This window comes from Hippocampus guttulatus, chromosome 7 (assembly GCF_054856545.1).
Source record: "Hippocampus guttulatus isolate MCC_2025c chromosome 7, RoL_Hgut_1.0, whole genome shotgun sequence".
Taxonomy (NCBI): Eukaryota; Metazoa; Chordata; class Actinopteri; order Syngnathiformes; family Syngnathidae; genus Hippocampus; species Hippocampus guttulatus.
The window spans coordinates 7,878,877-7,904,129 of record NC_141267.1 but is presented as its reverse complement, the minus strand read 5'-3'; the positions used below and the strand labels follow the sequence as shown (position 1 = coordinate 7,904,129).

Genomic DNA, 25,253 nt, shown 5'->3' with positions numbered 1-25,253 from the left:
TGCAGTCCCATCCAACTATCGGCCAATAACCTGTCTCTCCACAACATGGAAGCTCATGTCAGGCATCATTGCGGCTAAGATAAGTGGACACATGGATCAATACATGAGCGAAGCACAGAAGGGCATTGGTAGAGATACCAGAGGAGCCAAACATCAGCTCCTGGTTGACAGAACAGTCGCACAAGACTGCAGGTCCCGACGTACCAACCTGTGCACAGCCTGGATTGATTACAAGAAAGCCTATGACTCGATGCCACATACATGGATCACTGAATGCTTGGAGTTGTATAAGGTGAACAGGACCCTAAGAGCCTTCGTTGCGAACTCGATGAGGATGTGGAAAACCACACTGGAAGCCACTTACCCAAGTTTCCATCAAATGTGGCATATACCAAGGTGATGCACTCTCCCCACTGCTGTTCTGCATAGGACTGAACCCCCTAAGCCAAGTAATCACCAAGACAGGCTATGGATACCGCCTCAGAAATGGAGCTACGATCAGTCACCTCCTCTACATGGATGACATAAAGCTGTATGCTAAGAGCGAAAGGGACATAGACTCCCTGATCCACACAACCAGGATCTACAGCAGCGACATCGGGATGTCATTCGGGCTTGAGAAATGTAGTCGGATGGTGACTAAGAGAGGAAAGGTAGTCCGCACTGAAGGGGTCTCACTCCCTGAAGGAACAATAGCAGACATTGAGGACAGCTACAAGTACCTCGGTATACCACAAGCCAATGGCAACCTCGAACTGGCAACAAGGAAAGCGGCTACGGCCAAATACCTCCAGCGAGTGAGGCAAGTCCTAAGAAGCCAGCTCAATTGCAAGAATAAGACCCGGGCAATAAACAGCTATGCCCTGCCAGTGATCAGATACCCTGCAGGAATAATAAGGTGGCCAAAGGAAGAGATTCAGACCACGGACGTTAAGACCAGAAAGCTCCTAACCATGCATGGAGGGTTCCATCCCAAATCCAGCACCCTGAGACTGTACGCAAGCCGAAAGGAAGGAGGCCGGGGACTAGTGAGTGTGAGAGCCACTGTCCAGGATGAAACATCCAAGCTCCATGAATACATCAAGGAGAAGGCTCCAACGGATGACGTACTCAGAGAATGTCTCAGACAATGGGGAACAGAAGATGAGGCGCTGGAAGAAGGACCATCATGGGAGGACAAGCCCCTACACGGGATGTACCACCGGACCATAACTGAAGTGGCCGATCTCAAGAAGTCCCATCAGTGGCTAGAGAGGGCTGGCCTGAAGGACAGCACAGAGGCACTCATCCTGGCTGCTCAGGAGCAGGCCCTGAGCACCAGAGCCATTGAGGCCCAGATATACCACACCAGACAAGACCCAAGGTGTAGGTTGTGGAAAGAGGCACCTGAGACGATCCAACACATAACTGCAGGGTGTAAGATGCTGGCAGAGAAAGCATGGAACGCCATAACCAGGTGGCTGGCATAGTCTACCGAAACATCTGTGCGGAGTATGGACTGGAAACCCCAAGGTCAAAATGGGAAACACCTCCGAAGGTGGCGGAGAATGACAGAGCGAAGATCCTGTGGGACTTCCAGATCCAGACTGACAAGATGGTAATGGCGAACCAACCAGATATCGTGATCATAGATAAAGGGGAGAGGAAAGCCGTTGTAGTGGATGTAGCGGTCCCAAGTGATGGAAACATCAGAAAGAAGGAACATGAGAAACTCGAGAAATACCAAGGGCTCAGAGAGGAGCTGGAGAGAGCCTGGAAGGTAAAGGTGACAGTCGTGCCTGTGGTGGTCGGAGCACTCGGGGCAGTGACCCCCAAACTAGATGAGTGGTTGCAACAGATCCCGGGAACAACATCGGACATCTCAGTCCAGAAATGTGCAGTGCTGGGAACAGCAAGGATACTGCGCAGAACCCTCAAGCTTCCTGGCCTCTGGTAGAGGACCCGAGCTGAATGAGGGACGGACACCACCCGAGGGGGGATGAGACGAGGATTTTTTTTAATTATACATATATATATACCGTATTTTCACGACCATTCGACGCACCGTATGGTTGGGCGCAGTCTCATTAATGGGTGCTATTTCTGTATTTTACACATAGACAAAACGCACTGTATTATTGGGCGCGATTTTAAAGTGGTAAAACATACGGCAGCTTAAACATACGGCATGCATGCGCGCACGCTAAAAACACGTTAGCTTGTAGCATACGGTAGCATGCCAAGACATACAGATACAAGCTAAAAACACGTTTTTAAAAAGGCAACGAAGCAAAACGGAGTTCCGTTGTATTTTATTTAGCCATCGTACAATGTACTCACGTTTTTCGATCAATCATCACCCAGAAATCTATCAAAGTCCCCATCCTCTGTATCAGAATTGAACAATTGTGCAAGTACCGGTAATCCATCAAAAACGCCGTGTTCCCTCTCGTTGTCAGTCACTCTCATTGCACAGAAATGATGCCGGCTTTGCCAAAAACTCGAACAACAGTGCAAGCAGACACGTTCGTCCAAGCAGCCACAATCCATTCGCAAATTGTGGCGTAACTCGCCCGGCGCTGCCTCTCACTCTTTGTAAAGTTGTGTTTGCCATCGATCATTCATTGTTCCCATGCCGCTCGCAACTTTACTTTGAACGCCCGGTTGATGCCGATGTCCAGCGGTTGGAGTTCTTTAGTCAAGCCTCCGGTAATAACGGCAAGCTCAGAGTTCATTTGCTTGACTTGGTTTTTCACCGCTGCTGTGAGATGGGCACGCATGCCAAAAGCATAACCGATGGCTTGAAGTTTGAACTGAGCTTCGTAGGCGTGTCTCTTTGTAGAATTTATTTTCGGGGGTTCTTAGAAACCAAAACCGAAGTTGTTTTGCAACAATGCACATAGCCACACTCTATACAGGTGTTGGTACCTGCTTGTAGCGTCGCTTTAGCATCCACTTACACGCCCACCCTTCACTCATTGGCGGCCTGCTTCCCCGCATGCCTGTCACTCACGTCTGCCTTTTCTCTCTCTTTCTCTCCATATATGTATATATACACGCCCACCCTTCACTGATTGGCCGACTTCTTTGCCGCATGCCTGTCCACAGTCACTTCCGCCTTTTCTCTATATAAACAGCGTGTCGGCTGTCAGTCAGGTTTTGGAACTCAGCGCATAGACAAGACGCCCCGCATCATAAGGCGTCCTGTCCATTTTGGAGAAAATTTTAGACTTTTAATGGCGCCTTATAGTCGTGAAAATACGGTACACACAGCCATACCTCAGTTTTCGACCATAATCCATTCCAGAAGGCTGTTCGAAAACTGATTTGTTCGAAAACCGAAACCACGCTCTTTAAAAGAAAAAAATCTTTATTGAACACGTCTGCTCACAATGGAGCGCTACACGAGGAAGCGTCACTTCCTTGTGTAAGGAAGGCGAGAGGAGTCAAGTGGCGCATTCAAGTGCGCTCAGTTTGGTCGTGAACCGATTTTCGGTCGTAATCACAGGCATAAAAAACTCGAAATTTTTGGTCGAAAACCGATTTGGTCGAGAACAGAGACGTTCGAAAACCGAGGTTTGACTGTATTTTTATTTTTATTTTTGGGGTGCAATCCTGCCTTGCCTCCCTGCTTTTGGGTCCACAACCACCCTATACCGTGATATAATTAATTCAAAGAAACTATGCACAGTACAATAGAGATACAGAACAGCGAGTCCCTTGTCAGAAGTCTTACGTGCATTCATTTTCATGCCGAGTTATACAGTCTTTCGCGCATTCCCAACACACATTTGTTTCAAATAAATCTGTTAATTTAAACAAAATGAAGCCCGTTCTCGCACAACATTCCCTTCAGAACAAATTGATTTCTCCTCATCTGCCCAAGTTCCCAGACTACATCCGACACTGGATTTAGCCCAAACACTCCCCGCCTGGATGGTACATTGCCTCCAAATGACAACTGAGCCCAAAATTCACAATACCCAATGTCTATTTCCGACTCCCTCCCGGATTTCACCGATAAGATGAACAAGCTAGTCAATAATGGAATTCAACTCACACTACTTCCTTCCACCATGTTTTCACCTCTACTTCCCATCATTCGCCCACGTCTACCCCGAGACTCACCAAACAGCTCCTAACAAACATCTGACTCCACCAAGATTCAGCCAACAGCCACCTGCATGCTGACCTCCCTCTTTGCTCATGAAGAATCAAAACTTCAGACCGGTCTGATATGTTCTGGGTCCAGACTGCATTTTCACTCTCAATAATGTTTGTCCACAGAAAAAGTCAGGACCTAATGAAGCAAAGGAAGCTCTGTGTATTCCTGTGATTACAGATGACAGAAAGTTAGCTAAGAACTGAGAAGAAATTAGTTGAGAGCGATGAACCTAGTTGGGATACCTTGTCATAAAAGCATGTTGCAACGGGTGACCGATGCACTGAATTGCTAATGAAATTCACCGTCTACACTTGACGATTTTTCTACACATTATCGATTTCTTGTTGCAGCCCTAATGTACTGTATATGGAGTGCTTGGAGTAAATAAATGCGTTAAAGAAGAGCCTACGGTCAAACACAGGCTACCAGCTGAAATCACCATTAATCATTTTCCATCTCCTACCATACAGTGATGAGGACCTGTCCGACCACTCATGCTGAGATTTTTATATTCACTATTCTCCCTCCTCTTGTCCTTGCTGCATGTAGGTCATGACACATCTCTTATTCATATGTAAAGTTTGGATGTAAATATTTCATTAATGTCACATAGGAATAGACAGACTATTGGCTTTTGATTTGTCTGCTGAGGCTCAAAATTCCACAACAATTCAGCAGATGATCGTCTCCTTTCATGTCATGATAAATATATGCCATGTCTTGGTCAAGGTTTATCATCAACACCATCTGGTGCACGGTCCACAGCCTTCTTAACGCATAGGAAATGAAATGCATTATTTGTAGTTGTACTGTATACGTGTGTGTGTGTGTGTGTGTGTGTGTGTGTGTGTGTCTGTGCGCGTGCGTGTGTGTTTCAATAAAGCTGGTTTGTTTTGGAAATGTGACAGTCATACTGTATACTGTTTGGCTACGCTCAGCAGGGAATGTGACACAGAAATGCTGTGACCAGGGAAGATGCTTTAGGCTGGATCTCCTTAATCCGAGCTGTCATATCAGTGTCAGGATGACTGGAAGGCGATGCCAACACACATGCAGACCCACGCGTGCACAATGCACTGTAACAGTGCTAGTAAAGTACTGTGTCGTATTTTACAAATGCGGTCAACATTTTGAATGAAAGCTATACAGATTAGGAACACATGAATTTATACCGTGGCTATGTTTTTCTTTTTTGAGATGCATATTTCCACTTGCCTATACACTCCAGTTTGTTTGCAAAAACACATACAATCAGAGGAGAGATTCTTTCCCTATAGGTGAAATTCTTACGGTTGTGAAGGAAGACCAGGAAGTTATTTTCTGGTGCCTAGTGGCCCATGCAATGAATAGCTGGAAGGCTGCATTACAGTGACATATGGAGAGCTGGGACAGAAAGGGGGAGGGGGGGGCATGAATAGACCTGGGGTGTAAAGAGGGAAGGATGGCATAGGTGTGATTAGGCTGTACAGTGACCATGGAGTGAAGTCGATCCCTATAAATGCGGAGGAATAGTGGGGCATGTGCTTTTTATTGAGATACTGTAATTGATGAGAATTTGGACCATTAAAAGGTCAATATACCGTAATATATTGTAACTGTGTTCCAATTTATTCAAGAAAGGCTTATTGAGTTTTACATGCGTGGCTTGATCGGTCGTAATTAATTAGTTAAGCTTGCAGAAATGCATTCCGCTTTTGTGGCAAAATTTTCAACACATGGGTACATCTATGATGGGTCCACCGAGATGTAACGTGTGTAATTTACTGCTGGACAATAGACATGCAAGCGAAGGATGGAGCTGTTTCAGGATATTAGAAATAAAATGACATCCAAGCATGCTAAAGGTAAACGCTGTTAGACCATGTCCAAGCAGCTTGATGTTGCTCTGACTACATTTGCACATATTATTCAGAAATTTAGGATCAATGGGACTGTTGCCAGCCTCCCTGGAAAATTGATGACAAATTGAAGAGACGGAAAACACAAATGGAAAGAGAAGAGCACAGGACAACCTCCAAATAAATTTAAAAACTCCAAGGTTGGTACATCAGTGTCAGATTTCAGTATCCGGCGTCATTTGAGCCAAAGTAGAGGGAGACTACCAAGTAGGACACCACTGTTGAGAATAAATTAAAAAAGCAAGACTGGAATTTGCCAAAGTACATGTTAACAAGCAACAGAGATGCTAGGAGAAAGTCCTTTGGGCAGACCACACCAAGGAACATTTTTTTGTTTACCTTTACTCAAGCAGGTTAAAAAAAACAACAACTCAACTCTAATATCAGCATCAACTCTATGTTCACGGAAAAAAAAATAATGAAGCATACAAAGAAAAGAACACTGCCTCTAAAAGCGCCACCTCTTCTCCAAACCTGTTTATGAGTTTGTTTGTTTTTAGACCATTCCGTGAAACCACAATTGAAAAGCGCCGTCTGATTTCATTGATTAATTTTCACAAGATATTGATTACTTTTCAACAACACACACACACAGTTATTATGTTCAAGGGAGTAGGAAGAAGTAAAAAACGTATCTAGTCCTACCCCGTTAGGTGTTTATATCTAATAAATCAATATTATATCAATCAGAAAAGAAAAAAAGTAAGAAGATGAAGTCTCTATTAAGGCTTATACTTTACCCTTAACCGTGATATTTTTACAACTTTTGGTTTGTATCGGGATTATATACATCCACACCCTGGCACTCTTGTGTCAATTTTCTCTTGTATTCATAATGGATATTTCAATACCTTTTTCTATTTATCAACTTAGTTCTGATTTATCATTATATTTATATTTATCATTATATGTAATGTTTAGAATTTATCATTTTAACTCTGATTGATGTAGGTTGTTTGTACTATTTTTTTGAATTTGTTTTTGAACTCAGCAAGCGATCTACTCATTTTCAGGTCCGTTTCGAAATTATTCCACAGATTAACACCTTTGATAGATACACTTCTTTGCTTGATGTTTGTTCTTGTTTTGAGTTTTTTGAATAAGTTGGTACCTCTTAAATCAAAGCTGCTTTCTCGAATTTCGAAAAACTTCAGAATGTTTTGGCAGAGCAGGTTATTGTGTGCTTTGTACATTAATTGGGCGATTTTAAAGTCAACCAGGTCCTAAAATTTCATCGTATTTAATTTGATAAATAGTGGATTTGTGGGTTCCGTATATTTTGATCTATTAATAATTCATCCATCCATCCATCCATTTTCCGAACCGCTTGATCCTCACTAGGGTCGCGGGGGGTGCTGGAGCCTATCCCAGCCGTCTCCGGGCAGTAGGCGGGGGACACCCTGAATCAGTTGCCAGCCAATCACAGGGCACACAGAGACGAACAACCATCCACGCCCACACTCACACCTAGGGACAATTTAGAGCATCCAATCAGCCTGCCACGCATGTTTTTGGAATGTGGGAGGAAACCGGAGCACCCGGAGAAAACCCACGCAGGCCCGGGGAGAACATGCAAACTCCACACAGGGAGGCCGGAGCTGGAATCGAACCCGGTACCTCTGCACTGTGAAGCCGACGTGCTAACCACTGGACTACCGGGCCGCCCAGAGTATTTCTAAATTAAGGCTATACCATGCATAATTATAGATCTGTGCAATTTGACAGTATTGTCCAGTCTAGTGCTGAGTCTAATTAATAATTCGAATTGCTTTTTTTTTGTAGTTTTAGAATAGGGAGTGTGTTTGTTTTTTTCTTTTGTCGGTTTCAAGTTATTTCTGTGACCACTGTGCATGAGTTCTCTTTTATGAACAGTTCCAACCATCTTGTCCACGTGTATAGGATATTGTTTTTAAAAGGCATTGCCAGAAAAGCCACGGGTTGTTTGTCGATGCTGTTGGTCGATGTTGTCATGAAGAGGTGCTGACCCCTTAATAGACTTGCTGCTGTGTGTGTCACTGAGCTTTGGAAAAACAGGCCGAGAAATAGCTGGCCAAGCTTTTTAAGATGTGGGTTCAAGCGCAGTAGCACACCTTAGGCTTGTTCAGCTCGAAAGAAACGAAAAGGTTGTTAAAATGTCACGACAAACACAAAACCCACCCACAAATATAGTGCTGCGCCAGCTGAGAAAGAGACTTATTTGTAAATGTACCGGATGCCCTGAGGCTGTGCGTGAGTGTGCACATGTGTTTGTGTGTGTGTGTGTGTGTGCGTGTATGCAAGAAATTGTGCATTGTGACAATGTGATGAACGTAATTGTGAGCAATGCAACACTAAACATGAGACCGATAATGATACCACATGCTGCTAAATACAAAAAAGAATGAGTCACTATTGACCCAATAGTTTTCACTTATCTAGGGGGATACATACCACAGGTGGTAGAACGATCATTTATGAAAAGGGGCAACATTGTTAATAAGCACAGTCATTGTGTGTGTGTGCAGGTTTGTTTATATAAGATATATATACTGTATACAGTATATATATATATATATATATATATATAGACAGAGAGAGAGAGAGAGAGAGAGAGAGAGAGTGTGCCATCCATCCCATCCATCTGTTTTCTAATTTGCTTATCCTCACAATAGTCGTCGCGGGCCATGCTGGAGGCTATCCCCGTTGTCTTTGGGCAGTAGGCGTTGTACACCCTGACTGGTTGCCAGCCAATCACAGGGAACGCATCGACGAACATTCATTCGCGCTCACAATCACACCTAGGGACAAACTGGAGTGTTCCTTTGATCTGCCATGCATGTTCTCGGAACGTGGGAGGAAACCGGAGTACCCGGAGAAAACCCACACACGCACGGGGAGAACGTACAAACTCCACATAGGAAGGCCAGAGCCGGAATCGAACCCTGCACCTCTGCACGGTGAGGCCGACGTGCTATCCAGCCGGCCTACACACAGGCACGCACGCACGCACACACACACACAACACACACACACACAGACGCGCATATACTATGCATGTCGCTCCAAGTTCCGGCTTTCACTGTTGTTGAATCTATGGGCACGCATATCTAAGAAGGTTGTATCGATCCGTTGTTCATGTAACATCTACGGTAGCAGTGAGTTCAGCGGTAAGGGAATGCAAGAGAGTAGCTAGCAATGAGCACATGGAATAAAAAGAGGAAATAATAAACTTTGACAAAATATATCATTCAGAAATCTTCGGGGGAAAACAAATCCAGTTTTTGCTCACACAAAACACATTCTTGTGCTATCAAAACTTCCAGCGTAGGAAGAACTTGATGCTGGAATTCCCAATTTGCCAAACGGCATGATGTAAATCGTAAGAAGGAAGAATTCATATTTATCGCTAATGATAGTTATGTTGTTCAATGTTCCTTGGGAGTAGTAACAGACATATGTTCATTCACCCCTTATATTGAATTACAGTGAGCCCTCGCCACTTTGTGCTTCAAGTTTTGCGGCTTTGGTGTTTCGAGGGGGCATAATTTGGGTTCTCCCAAAAATTAATTACAAAAAAGAAAGCCATATCAGCACCCATAATGCGGAAAAACACACTGTTTCATGTTGACGGGCAAGAGAGGTTTCCCTGCATGCCGAACAAAGAGCTGACGTGACTCATAGGCTTTGTACATGGCCGCTGAAACATGGCGCATTGAGTACATCTGCCGTAATTGGTTACTGTACATGCAATTAAATACAATCAGCAAACATCAGACATTTGGCCAATTATTTTGGCCAATGTTTGAAGTGCCATAATCGCCCGCTATAATTGGCCAGTCCATTAACCGGTCCGACCCTCATTTTGATCCATCTCACTGGGTGGCAATATTAATCAGAATGCCGTGTTTAGACCAATGAGGCTGCATAGAACATCTTATTATAATGAACATTTTTGAGTTGACTTACCCTTAGATATGCCTTTTCCATGAAAAGTAATCCAAATGCATCTTAGTTCCCTTTTTGGGCTCTTTTACAAGTGGTCTGTCACTCAAGATGTCTTTACTGTTCATGCCACTGGACAGAATCTCATTATGTTGTTGCAAAACACCAGCGGGATTTGTGAGCTGAAGTGCCAGGATGAGGCCACCATTTTGCGCGAACAAATCAGCAGACACCAAAATAAATGGTGGTGTTTCCAAGATACTCTAGTACAAAAATGTGTGTGTTAGAACTACTGCACATCCATCATTCTTAAGATTGTATGAAGTGTGTAAATAGGTTTGATGCGTAGTTAGGATCATTTATGCGCATGTCGTCGTGGCGTTTGAAGGGCCTCATCATTTGCTCTGTCAAATGCATTTCCTATGAAAGAGTATAATCAGATTTTATTTTATTTTTTTGGTGTTATAGTTGACAGAATTTGAGGGAAATGACCCATATAGAGAGACGTTCTTGAAAGTCTACACTTAAATCAAATGGTTATACTATTTCAAAACTACTGAAAATGTGTAGAGGCAAAATCATAAAAAATAAAAATAAAAATAAAAATAAATCACTGTCAGTACTCGGTGACTCACTGGCAGAGTCCCTCAAAAAATACTATTACACAACTGTTAGAAAGAACTGATATTAATCAAGATTAAATGGTTTCAAAAGATATGGCAGAATCAACCATCTTGTTGTCGTATTTCAATTTAAGATAGCAACATTAACATTCATCAGGTGTTAAATAACTACAAACAAAGATATCCTACTGATACGAACTGCAATTATTTACACTTAAACCTTTCCAATAAGGGCAACAGTCCAATTACTTGGAACTCAATTAGCATTAATGTTGTCACTGAGCCCAGAGAATCGACATTAATATGCTCCACATCACCCGAGCCATCAGTGTCATTGTTCCCTCTTTGCCTCTCTCCTTTATATTCCCTCGGTTCCATCCATTCATTTGGTGCTGCTATTAATAGACCAACCACCCGCCTATCAATACCATACTCCAGCAAGACAGGAGGTGGGTGTGCACCAGTCGGCGAATTGAGAATAAATCATCTGAAATAAAAACGTTTGGCCTCATGTAAGAGGGGAGGGACAGAAAACGGTCCGTGGAAACAAAACAACAACAATGGTGCTGCCTATGGGCAAGATTTTGATGGGGGGAAGACAATACAACTAAGATTGAGGTACAGAGTGAGAAATATTAAGAAACAGCAAAGAGACATTTCGAGGCACTTGAACAGATAGCCTTGAAAAGAGAAATGTCCACGGGTGAGGAGGGACAACTAAAAATGTGATTCTGGAAACACAAAAATCTGCCAGATTGTCCGTTGTTTACACGGATTGCCTCCCTCTTATCCTTCCCTCGGTGATGGGTCCATATTTACTCGCCCACTCCATCTTTCTCACCAGATTATCCTGACTTCATCCTTTGTGCCTTTTGATTATGCTCGGTAGATTTACCTATTGGTCTGCGGTAGAGCGAACGAGTATTGTATTTCCCATAAAAGCCAAGATCTTTGTCTTCTTGGTGTGTTCATATCACCTCTTCACACAGCTGCTGTCGCCTCTCGCAGCAAGCTTTGTCATTCTGCCCACTGATTTACAAATCTCTCACTCCCAAACCAAAGATGGACCTCAGCCACATACGCAGCTCTTTCAGAGATTTGAGATGGTTTATTAATACAAGCATAATAATAAAAGTTGTGATTAATCGAATCGATTTTCCTTTTCGTATTCCGATATCGATTCTCAAAACCATAAATTGAGCCTTTTAATATGTCTTTTCCCCATAAATGCATGTGACTTCTCACGCCACGCATGTTTTTGAGTATTTATACAGCTTACACTGTGGTTGGAAATGATTTTATATTATTTCTATTTCTGATCACGTCATGTTCAATAAAACATACATGATTCATGTAACTGCAGTGAAATCAATTTTTAATGCAAATATTCCCATTTTTACTAATGCACCATGTTAGAGCAAATGGTTTCTACTATTGCGGCACAGCTTCTTCTGAGAATATTTTCCACATTAAAGTACAATTGGTACTGCACGGAATCCTTGAATTGATTGAAAATCAAATAAAGTGGATCGTGAATCAAATCGGGCCAGTGTAAATCGGATCAAATCTATTTTGGAAATCCGAATCGATACCCGGCCCTAAGTAGTACGAAACAAAAATGCACAGTAGACTCGGGCAGACGATAAAATGTGTCAATGTGTTTTTGTTTTCCCTTCAAAACAAAATATGGACAGATGTGGCAGCCATTTTAGCAGAGAAGAGATGAAATGTAACGGAGCATAGACATGAGTTTAGTATCCGGCTTAGGCACATATCGGTCATTTCAAAGGAGCGTTCCATATTATCCAATTTATATCTATGAGTGTTGTTTTTACTGGAGCGAGTCGTGTGCACATCTCATGACCATGCCAAAGTATTTTTGGTACAGTTCAGTATGCTAAGATAACATGTGGCTCATACACGAGATCAGGTGCACATCATTATCCTCCCACCAAATACCAAAAGGTTAACTTTGGATACATTTTAAAACTTTTCAAACAATTTCAAGCTTTTTTTTCCCCACAAGAATACTGGACAATATTGAGTATTTTAGGGCTATGAAAAAAAAGTATAAAACACTAATTTTGGACTGTATTGTGTGATTTTAGGCTACTAATGCACTTTGATGTCATGGAGAATCAGTCCTAAAAGACATGCCCTTCCCTCAATTAGTCCATTAAATCAAGGTTCCACTGCACATTATCTTGAAAGTTTTTTTTTTCACAATGGTAAATATACTCACTGCAGAGGAGTAATTGTTTGAGTTCATTCAAAAACTGTGATTAAATTCAAAGGAAAACAATGTTATTTAGGCATGGCAATTTACAGGCAAAACTCTTGTTGAATAAAAATGAATCTGACCCACCTTCCTTTCTCTTAGCTTGAAACCTATCCCAGCTGACTTACAGTTGTATTCAATAGTGCATAGGCTATTATAAAGTAACACAGTAAACGACTAAGAAATGGACCAAGCAGGAATAATAAATATGCATTGTATGGTAAACATACGTAATCACTTGAATTTATGATCCAACATACGGCGTTAGCATCATTGCTACTTGCAAATGTGACACGATTAATTGCTGCTTTCATCCAGTGGTTGCCGACTAGTTATTAGCGGCTAAACTGCTAATGTTTACGTGGTGTGGCTGTGCAAAGGTTGCTTGTATTTTCATGCTTTCCACTTGATCACTTGGGGGCCACTTGATCAAATAATGAAACAATTTCTCTTCTCAAAATAGCTTCATCTTCACGTTTCGATATACAGTACGTTTGGTGGATTTGTTCCTATTACTTCTTTCATTTACTGGCGGATTTTGTTTGTTCCAATTTGCAAACCAATGTTAGAATGGGGACTGCGATTAGCTAGAGCTACACACATTTCCGCCACGTCTGTTGGCGTAAATATGCTCACAGCTCGCCGCTGGTCACCTTATATTACAAATCTCGATCATGGAATCAACCAGCCCTATTTATATTCCCCTTTGGAAGTTCCCAATTGACAGGCATGGTGTGTGTTTGTTTGACTGATGCCCAGCAAAAATAAAACCAACCAAACAAAAAAGAAAACCCCAACAAACTGTGCTAGACTGATCGCCAGCCAATTTAAGAAAAATATATACAGGTATCGTGTAAACATGTAATATAAAGTATTGTATGTATTTGTCAAAACTGTGGGGTGTTTTGACAATCTCAATTTGTTGCCCCAGCATGCCAAATTGTACTTTGCAAAAGGAAAAATGTTATACTGCTCTGTCATTCATTTACCTTGGTGATGAGGATGCGATAGTGTTCAAGCAGGTCATGGTTGTCGTGGCAACCGGCCAATAGCTGCCATACTTCAGCTCTCAGCGGCTCTGGAATGCCACTACGGACCAGTGGGTGCAAACCCTTCGGACGACTGGACAGGTTCCCATGCCTAAAATGTATGCGCACACACACAGCATTATTTTAAAAGGCACACTGGAATAGCTTTTTTTTTTTTTTATCCAACTACAACTTCAGTGCTACTGAATATTAGCAGTGACGCGCAACCATGCATCTTTCATATTCATTCGTAAAAGTTACACATCAGAGGTACTCTAATGACAAACTAATTGTATTAGAGTGTTGAGTTTTAGTTCGTACATGATCAGAAGCGATCCTATCAATATTTTAGCATGCATGCAGGTCCACTTGCAAAGACTAGCTTCAATTGTGTCATGAAGATTAATGACCACATTCCTCCTTTTGGGGGTAACGCGCACTTTTTGATTCTTATGAGGTAGAGTACATAATGAGACTAGATTTTTTTTTTTAAATCCTGCAATCCTGCGCTAATGCAACAGCTAGTAAATACTAAATGCTGTTGACTCATTAATGGCGATGTTTAAAAATAAGACGGCATTAAATTGCATAAACAAATGAAGAAAATGTCATTCATACTATTCCAATGCATCTGACACGTGAAACTAAAAATGTACGCAAGACTCTGAAAACCTACAACATGCACATTTTTTCCAAGCAAAATCTAAAGCTTTGTTTCCTTACCATCTATTGAGGATTGCTCCCCACAATTCCAGAATTTTCTCAGTACAATCTTTGGAAACATCTCCCGTCCCGCTGGAGATTTCACTGTCACTATCTACATACAACACAAACGGACCACAGAACATTTTTATTAGACATTTGTCTCCAATAGTGACCTTGATGTCTGTGACGTCTGGCCAAATGAGAACACAAAACTCAATCTCAGATCTTGTGCGAAGCATTTAAATTGTGCCTTTGTGTTCCAACCACACAATCCTTAACAGGGGTTGGAGAGTTTCTACTGGGCCTACACATTCCATTAGTGTAATGTTCTTCTATCTGGCAGTTTGCAAGGCAAACAAGAGGCAATCAGCACAGCAAAACACTTGAGCGTAGATGCAGCAGCCCTGACTGCCTGTCTAGCCTTCTGTTCTGCTGGTGAAGAGACCAATTCCCACACATAAGCCACCCACTAGAACAAGGGTCCCCAACCGCCGGTCCGCGGACCAGCACCGGTCCGCAGGGCATTTGGTGCCAGGCCGCACAGAAAGAACTTGCCTTAATTCCGTTTTATTTATTTCAGAATACGAAAGATGTTTTATTTTGAAAAATTACCGGATTCTCCGTTACATCCGTCTGTGTCACGCTTGACTCATGTCAAACCACGCTTCTCCGTCACGTGACCGATTACGCTAAAAACAAAACGTTGGAGGTCGCAAAATGAGTTAAAAAACTGCTGGAGATCGCAAATGACGGCGGCCTTAAAAGTACGTTCGAGACAACCGGATTAAAGTTATGGCTGAATACTCTGAGATCGCCACAATAGCACTGTTGCTATTTCCGACATCCTACCTGTGTGAGGTGGGGGGTTTCTGCAGCAACGGCGACTAAAACAAAATTACGAAGTAGACTGGACATAAACCACACACTTAAGGTTTCATTGTCTCCTATTACCCCGAGATGGGACCGTCTAGTTGCAGAAAATCAAGCTCGGGGCTGTGGTGAGTCGTCATTTTCATGCACTTTGAATTTGCGTTGTATCGTATTTTGAAGGCATTAAACATTACCATAGCGATCAGTGTTGTGGCCAGATTAGACGCTCCTTGTGTTTATTATTATATTTCGAAAACACCACAGTTTTCATGCAGCTCATACCATATTATTTTGTTGTATTAGTCCGCCACATCTTAAATGGCGGTCCCTGAAAATATTGTCTGACATAAACCGGTCCGTGGGGCAAAAAAGGTTGGGGACCCCTGCACTAGAACACAAACACAGTCTAGTCCAGTGTATGTGCAGCATTTAGACTTACACATGCAGCCATGAATACAGCCGCAATACCACATTGCTTCAATGTGTCCCATTTTTATTTCACACTTACATTCACTTACACACGAGACAGTAACTGGGCAAAATACGGTTTATATAACGTACAACAACAGTACCGTGGAGATTGTGCTTTGAATTTGCTTGTTCTTATGTACAAATAGTTTCTCTGACGTGCTTGCTCTCACAATAAGTGTGGAATTAAATAACCAAGTCAGTATTTTAGTTAGCTGCCCAAATTTTTACTGGATTGTAATGTAAACGTGCAGATAACTTACCGTATTTTCTGCACTAAGAGCCGATTCGGAGTATAAGGCGCACCTTCAATGAGTGGCCTATTTTAAAACCGTTTTCATATAAAGGGTGCACCGCATTATAAGGCGCATAGAATAAGATAAGAAAATAGAATAGAAGCTACAATCGTGGCTAAGGTTGCGTTATGCATCCACTAGATGGAGCTACGCTAAAGGAAATATAATACAATACAGCTTTATTTGTATAGCGCTTTCACAACCGCTGCAGCTGTAACAAAACACTTTACAGAACATTTAACAGACTAAGTCAAAGGAATCAGAATATTGATGCATATATAAGGCTGATCAGATTATAAGGCGCAGTGTCGGCTTTTGAGAAAATGGAATGCTTTTAGGTGCTGTTAGATCAGGATCATTGTCAGATTTCTCAGAGCTTGCTGATCAGCTGATTATTTGAAACAGGTGTGTTGGAGGAGGGAGACATATAAAACAGGATGGGTCGAGGTTCTTGAGGACCAGACTTGGACAATATTTGCAAATATCTGCTTTCAAAACAATGATCAACATTTTCCCTACTTTCTGGCATGTTACAGACCAACCCAGAAACTGAATCATAATCAATTGATTTTTATATTCAGCATTGTCAATTTGAAATAATTGACAATGCTGTCAATAAAACAGTTTTTGATTAAGGGGATGGTAATTAAAAAGCTCATATTCGTCCAATTTATGGCAACATTTATTTTGAGATATTTATGGATTATTAAAATAATCATGAGATGCAGCCCTAGCCAATGCACTTCATGGGGACACTGTTTTTTTGGGTGTTTTTTTAAAAAAATTTTTTAATGTGACTGGAAGGATTTATACCAAACAATTAGTTGAAAGCTTGGTAATGACGAATGGTACCGTAGTAACTATGGAACAACTTTAACAATGCATTGATGAGGTTTTCCCTGTCGGTAACCTTATATCGGTCATGTGACAATATTAATCATATACTGTCAGTAGGTTTTTAAAATGTATCCTCTATATCCCACGATGAAACGGTGAAAATTCTGCATGTGACTTCCCTGAGCTATTCAACAAAGAACCACAATAAGTCATCTAAGATAGGTACTACCATCCTTGTTACCCTCCACTTAGCAGAATACAATAGATGATGATGATGATGAATGGATGGATGGATAGATTAGTGAATAGAAGGATGAACGCAAATATGTCTTGATGCGTACGCTAATGAATATTTCCAGCTACATGGATTTAATTTTCCAGTACTTGAGTGAGTGTGAAGGTGAAATGTAGGAACGGACACAGATTGACTGACTTGATAGAATGTCTATGACCTAAAGCAAATAAATACACAAATACATAAATAAAAGGTAATAGAAATATATATCATATTCTTAATCTTTGCATGTTTTTAGTGACAGACACGTGCTTAATGCCCACATTTTAGCAAATTATAAAGTTTTTTTTAACTGCAGCAACCAATCACTGGGCTGTTTGGTTACATGGTGTGTACCACACGAAACATTGACCGGACAAAGCATAGTAGGGAGTTGTCTTCAGAAATTAGAAATTAGAAAGACGAGCACATAAAAAGTAAAAGCTTTAAGATCATTTCCAAACTGTTTGATGTTGCTCTGACTCCAACTGCATATAATATTCAGAAATGTAAGATCTATGGGACTGTTGCCAACCTCGCTGGATGTGGCTGCAGGAGGAAAATTGATGACAAATCGATGAAACAGATAATACAAATGGTTAAAAAAAAAGGGCCAAAACAACTTCAGAATAAATTAAACATGAACTCCAAGGTCACGGCACATCAGTGTCAGAATCAGTCATTGTTGAAGCCCAAGTGGATTTCACGGCAAACAGCCAAGGAGAACGCCACTGTTGAAAATAAATCAGAAAAAAGCAAAACTGCATTTTGACAAGCCACACAGCTTCTGCGAGAGTGCCTGATGGACAGGAGAGAGAAAAGTGGAAATTCTTGGCAAGACACGTCAGCTCTATGTCCACATATCAAGAGAAGAACATTGTCCCTACAGTGAAACAAGGAGGGCACAGTTATGTTATGTTCTGGGCTGCTTTACTTCATTTGATACAAGGTGTCTAGCGTCTGTGCAGCCTAAAATAAAAGCTCAGGACTATCGAGTTATTGTAGTGAGAAATTTGCTGCCCAGTGTCAGAAAACTTCACAGGTCTTGCATCTTGCGACAGGATAAAGCACCCTTCAAACCAAACACAACTGCAGTAGTTTGCAGATGAAGAGTGGGCCAAAACCCCTGCTGAGAGGTGCAGAAATCTCATTGAAAGGAACAAAAACCAGTTGACTTGCCTCAAACTGTTAACTGAATGGATTTGTTTGTTTTGTAATTGATTCAGTTGAACCACGATTCAAAGGTACTGTCTGATTTTTGGGAGGGATAATGTTCTTTTTTGGGGGGTTGCTTTAACAGAGGGGTACCAACAATTTTGCCCATTTGTCCTTGCAGCCATTATCCTCTGCGCAGTTTTTTCCCCCTATACAGGTACATCCCAACAGCAACAAGCATGCATGAGCTTGGTACGTGCTCAAGGAGCCCTTTTCAAATTGTTAAGACGCAGCACAAAGGTGGTGCTTCTGTCTCGAGACTGCGGAGGCTACGCGGGCAGAAAGCATGTGTCTACTGTCACTGCAAACATACAAGGACTTAGAAGATGATGTACGTTACTCTTGACTTTTAGTCTTAAACTGGCCATTCACTACAGGGTTACTTTCATACAAGGTGTAGAGATGAAAATCTGAATAATAGTGAACCCAAAATGATCAGTTGTCAGTTTTGTCACAATTTTGCTAAAATGAACATATACAAATTGACACACTGAAAAAATTGCAAAAGGTTTTATTTTGAATACAAAGAATATCAAACCATCAGTCCTATGTACTTATTGCACATTAGTAATGTAAAAATAAATGTTCATGCATGCAAGACCTCGCAAAATGTACTTAAAAAGACGCTAGCAATATATTGAAATAACTGGGCTGATGTACAATTTCGGATGTTGATGACGGCGGTAACTCAAAAGATTTGATATGCAGTGTCCTCTTCTTCTATGGTTTGCATCATCTTCTTTCTTTGTTTGCTGTTGTGGCACACACTAGATGGGAAAAGCCAAGACAAAGATAACTACTACTCTGAGAGATGCTAAATACGGTAGGAACAATAATTAAAATTTTAAACCACAATATTACTTTGTACAGTGTATCTATAAACATCATTCACGTCTTTCGAATATTTCCGTTTCCATAATGTGCATGCAATGTGCATGGCACCATGAAGAACCCTTGTTAATGTTGTTGCTCGTGTCATTGAATTAATTTCACCTTTTTTTAAGTGTCAAAACAAACTGCGTTGATTTTTATTTAGATCCAAACCAACCTCATTGTGTTTATCACACAGATATGGGATGGTTTCCTTCTTAGCAGAGCACAGGATGCATATGCAACTACCATTTTATGTATTTATGCATGTAGGAAAGAGTGACAAAAACACTCGACAATAATGACAGTGCTGTGGAGGGACCCGCAAAGAGAGGGAAAAAAAAATGAAAACGATGTCACCTTCGGGCACATTGAAGCACCCGAGAAGAAAAACATAATTAAACCCGTGCGCTTCTATGGAGGCAACTACACCGTGCGGGTATTCATTTTTCTTCACAATAACGCTGACCTCCAACTCCATGTCCCTGAGTGTCTCTATTTTCTCATCTTGAGGGAGGAGGGAGGGTACAGTAAAAGCCCTCTGAATGGCTCCCACAATGACAGTTGAAAACCATCAGCTATAGCCTGGGAGCCAAACAGTGGCTTTGGTTGGGCCAATAATTGCGTATGGAGACAATGTTGCTGCCTTCCATTAATCCAAGGTGACAATTTTTTACACTACGGGTGATGAAAAGCTGTACTCACAACAAAAATTCCAAATGCTTCTGTAAAAAAACAAGACTGTAGCATTTCTGTGGGATGGAAAAAAAATAGTTTGGCAATTACCAATGCTATTAATTCAGACGGGCATCTGTGACAATTGACAGTGGTCCAAGAAATGTACTGCATGACACACACTGAATAGCAGGGTTGTCAAACTCATTTGTGTTGCGGGCCACACTGTAGTTACGGTTTCCCTTGGAGGGCCGTTATGAATTTTGAGAAACCATATAAATGTTTAATCCCGTCCACATATCACATACACGGCGCAAAACAAATTGATCAATAACTAGTTTTACAATCAGAAGTCAAGAATAATGCCTGTTATTGTGGATTACATATGACAATTTGAAATTTTGCTTCAGACTTTAGCAAGCATCATGGAACTTGACATGATTGATTTGCTTTCGCGGGCCACATAAAATAGTGTGGCGGGCCAGATCTGGCCTCCGGGCCTTGACTTTGACACCTGTGCTGCATAGGAATCAACTGACACAATCAATGTAGACTGTTCAGCTCCACACAGTTACATAAATTACTTGCAAAGTAATGAAGCGTATCACACACACACTCAAAAAATAATCTCACTCCAAAAGTTGTGGGCAAAATGTGAGTAAGCTACAGAGCTTTGATTGTGAATTTTGAAGCATTAATCATAATGGAGGATGGGAGAACAACCCGTAAAGGAACCAAACAGTCCAAACAAAGAGGAAGTAGGAGTAAGTGGCTACTCTTACCATCATCCGCCTCCTCCTCCTCAGTGGGCGAGGCCGGTTGTCCTTTGCCTTCATTGCTTCTCTCTGTCTCCCTCAGAAGACTCACCACCTCGTACATAGCATCATTCTGACCTGTCCTCTCTGGAGCATGCTGTAGGGACACACAAAGTATAATTAGCTTGAATTTAAAAAGATACAACTTTAAACTACCGCATTTAGAGCAGTGGTACTTGTACTTCAGAGTTTGATTTGTTCCGTGACCATTGCCACATTCAGAGGAAGGGAAATGTCATTCATCTGATTCAGGCATGGTCAATTCCTTTGTTGTTGGGGTGCAGTGAAGACATTTGGGTTCCAGATCAAAAGATGGATATGAGACAAAAAAAATTAATCTGAATTGCAGATGTTATTTCATGGTATTTACAGCTTGACGTGCTAAACAACTCAGGCCAGATCACTTTTTGTTGGAACCCACCCATTTTTCAAGTGAGCAGAATTGGAACATGTGACTGATGGTTGTTTCTCGTTCCTCAGGTGCTGCCGTTTGGATTGACTGTTTAAACACGAGATATTGTTTGCTTTTCGGCTTTGGGTTTCACCTGTGAAAACTGCATTTGCTGTTAAGCAAACATGGAGATCAGAGAGATGTCTATGGAATAAAATCTGAGAGATGAGTGAAAATCAATCAGAGCTACTGCAAACATGAGGCATCGCCAAAACAACAATTTGGAATGCCCTGAAAAAGAACAAAAAGTACTGGTATATTGCGCAACATACATTGAACAGGTTCACCAAGTAATTCACCAGATGACAGAAGCGTTGTCAGATGTGAAGTAACACTCAAAGACAACAGTCAGTGAAATCACTGCCAACCTCCGCAGGGCAGAAGTGAAAGTATCACAATCCATTGTTTGAGGAATACTTCGAGAAGAAATATACACGCCATTCCACAAGACACAAACCACTCATCAGAAAAAATAAATAAATAAAAAAGAACCGGAAGGCCAGATTGGATTTTACAAAGTACACAGACGAGCCACTAAAGTTTTGGAACAAAGTTTTATCGACTGATGACACCAAGACGAACCTCTACCAAAGTGATGAACCAGCCAAAGTATGGAGAAAGAAAGGATCTGCTTTTGATCCAAAACACACAACCGCATCTGTAGAGCATGGTGGGGGTAAAGTCATGGCTTGGGCTTGCATGGCTGCGTCTGGAACGGGTTCAATCGTCTTCATTGTGATGTAACTCATGATGGTATCAGCAAAATGAATGATCAAGTCTACAAAAGCATTTTGCTGGCATGTTACAGAAACCCGAACCCAAACTAATTGGGAGAAGCTTCATCATGCAACAAGACAACGACCCAAAACACACTGCCAACACAGCAAAGGGCGAAGTGTAAGGTCTTAGACCGACCAAATCAATCACCGGACATTAACCCAATAGATCATACATTTCGCCTCCTGAAGAGAAGAGTGAAGGGCGAAACCCTCGGAAACAAACGAGAACTGAAAGAATAAAGGCCAAGTAATTTCAACTGAAGAATGCAGTGGTTTGGCTTGGTGGTCCTCTTGGAAGTAAGGGTTATGCCACCAAATGTTAATCACGTGAATTTAATAGTATCTGTTCCAATGATTTGGCTTCAAACAAAAGGTGCGCTGCCCTGCGTTGTTTAACACATATGGATGCGAGACAAAATATGCAAAGTACGGTCTTTTCAACTTTTGCTTCATCGTCATCTTTTGATCTGGAATCCAAATGTCTTCAACATACAACAATAACTAAATTGACCTTGCGGTTCCAATACTCTGCACCACCTTGAGCTCAAGCACAGTTCAACATCTAACGGGGAACAAATTGCTGAATGTGCAAATGAAAGTGGAAATAATACAAGATCAGGTCAACAGTCAAAACTATTTTTTGAATTAAAATTGCAGCATCCACTACAGCCCACATTCTCTGTCCAAAACAATAAATCAAATAAAGTCTGAAATCAAAGCCATATAAGGAAAGCACCACAGAAAAAAATATCCAAGCCCTTGGGTGATGTTTCTTTCTAGTCTATTCACAAACTGTAGCGCTTTAGTCTACCGCCTGCCGCTGGTACAGTGGATCAATGAGCTTTGATGCAGTATTGATCCACCCACCCAGTGGAACATCTAATGCCTTTTTCAAGTCACTGATGAGAAAAAAATAGAAAGAATAGAACATATAGCTAGTTTTTAGAGAACTTCAGAGACAAACAAAAACAAAATCAGTTACTTTGTTATAAGCCCAATAAGGGCGCTCGACTGGTTAGCATGTCCGCCTCACAGTGCAGAGGTTGTGGGTTCAATTCCTGCCCTAGCCTTCCTATGTGGAGTTTGCATGTCCTCCCTGTGTGATTATGAGTGTGAATGGTTCGTCTCTGTGTGCCCTACGATTGGTTGGCAACCAGTTCAGGGTGTCCCCCGCCTACTGCCCGGTGACGGCGGAGATAGGCTGCAGCACGCCCGCGACCCTCGTGAGGATACGCGGATTAGAAAATGGATCAACGGATGGCTAAAATCAATAAGTTTAAGATTACACACTAGAACTAACCTAATAAATTTGAGACTGCTGCTGTCCTGTTACTTTGCAAGGAATAAACTAATGGTCTAAAGATCTGACTTGTAAATCTGTATTCTGTGGACACAAACAATTAAAGATAACATATTCACAATTTATGCAAGGTTACATTTTTAAAAATTCTAGTTTGGTCAAATAATCATTATTCGTCAATCAATTTTCTACCACTTGTCCTGTACGGTGTCACGGGTAAACTGGAGTCTATCCCAGCTCCTGACATGCATGAAGCCGTACTACCCTGGGAAAATGCACACACATGCCCAGGCAAACAAGTATATTCCTCACCGTGACCACATAACCCACCGTGTTGCCTAATCAATTGTAAATGAATGAATAATTGATAAATCAGGTCATTCTCACTTTATATGCAAACTAACAAAAAGCCCCTCATGAAATTTAAAGCCTGTGAGGTGGCCTGACAAACATTTGAAGATGAAATGTCAAATTTATCAAACATTACCTAGATGCGGCATGAGTGAATGTTGAAATGAACATACTTATTGTGACATCAGTCACGTGTATTTTTCGACCATTTTTGTTTAAAAGTTCAAACAATTTAACAACATGTTCTCAAATGGTATGAAGGTAAACCATCGAAAATCCATATTTAAGCACTAAAGCTACACTGCGCTACCCAAATGTAACGCTTGTCCAACATATTATAGTAATCCGTCCATCTTAAAAAGATATTACTCTTTTTAAGAGGAAATAGGACAATACCATTACACATTTACATGTAGGTGTACCCCCCCCCCCACACACACACGCACACATATATACACAGATATAATATTATCTTTTAATTGGCTCTTAACCAGTGTACCAGTCTTCCATTTACGAAGGAGATAACTCCGTAGGCAATCAGGCGTACAAGTCAGACTGCCGCCATTAATTACCAACACACCAATAATGAGAAAGAGCCACTTATTAGCCTGCTACAATGGAAAGCTTCCCCACAATCCACTGCTTTGCCAACTCCCGGATGGCTTACGAGAGTAGCTCTGGATTGTGTTTTTTTTCTCTTTTTTTTCTCTCTATACCAAAGAACAAGAAGCTGGCTGGCCATCTCTTTTCTCTGATCACCTTTTGAGTTGTGAGGAAATCCACACGAGTAGAACACATTATGTTATTATATTATATTGTATTATACCTTTAATTTGACATTTTTAGCAAAACTCATAGCAGCTGGTTTATAATACATGACCTTAATATAATTACTAAATTAAACAAAAATAGATGTAAGTGTATAAGCAGGCAAAATATTATGAGGGCATGTCCTTCTGCACACAAAGACCTGGGCAATACAGAAAAAAACATTTTATCACATTATCATCCATTTTATATCATGATAACAATGTCCTACAATATATTTTCAATTAATCTATAAAAATACAGGGTATATGCAGCACCCTATAACTGTTTACCTTTTGTCATTTGATTTTGAAGTGGTATTTAACAGACCTGTATCAAATGAGAAATGCGTCCAGTAGTGCTGGTATATAAAATTAGGCATCACGCCATGTCGTGTGTACATAGCCTTAGACTGCCCTACAATATGAGTAGTGCATATTTTTTTGCGGCTTTGAAATGGTATGCAGGTCAAACATAGTACCGCAATGATATTAATACTGAGTGAGATGATTTTGGGGATAAAAAAAAATAATAATAATAATAATACAAAAATGAATTCTTGCGCTTAATGGTGGTTTCTTGTTCAGCAGTTTTGTGCTGTTCTTGAATGGCAATTTTTATTCAAGAGCCCTTTGCACCGGGAAAAAA

The 25,253-nt window shown here is 41.2% G+C and overlaps 1 protein-coding gene across 1 annotated transcript in view; it reads right to left on the bottom strand.

Moving 5' to 3' along the window:
* rabgap1l (RAB GTPase activating protein 1-like) overlaps positions 1 to 25,253 on the bottom strand; it is a 120,497-nt gene that overhangs the window by 81,411 nt on the left and 13,833 nt on the right. Inside the window, exons 11-13 of the mRNA XM_086115163.1 lie at positions 20,885 to 21,014; positions 14,616 to 14,709; positions 13,854 to 14,004 (exon numbers count right to left, since the gene is read on the bottom strand). Of these exons, the coding sequence (XP_085971289.1) occupies positions 13,854 to 14,004; positions 14,616 to 14,709; positions 20,885 to 21,014 (375 nt within the window). The remainder of the gene's footprint in view (positions 1 to 13,853; positions 14,005 to 14,615; positions 14,710 to 20,884; positions 21,015 to 25,253) is intronic.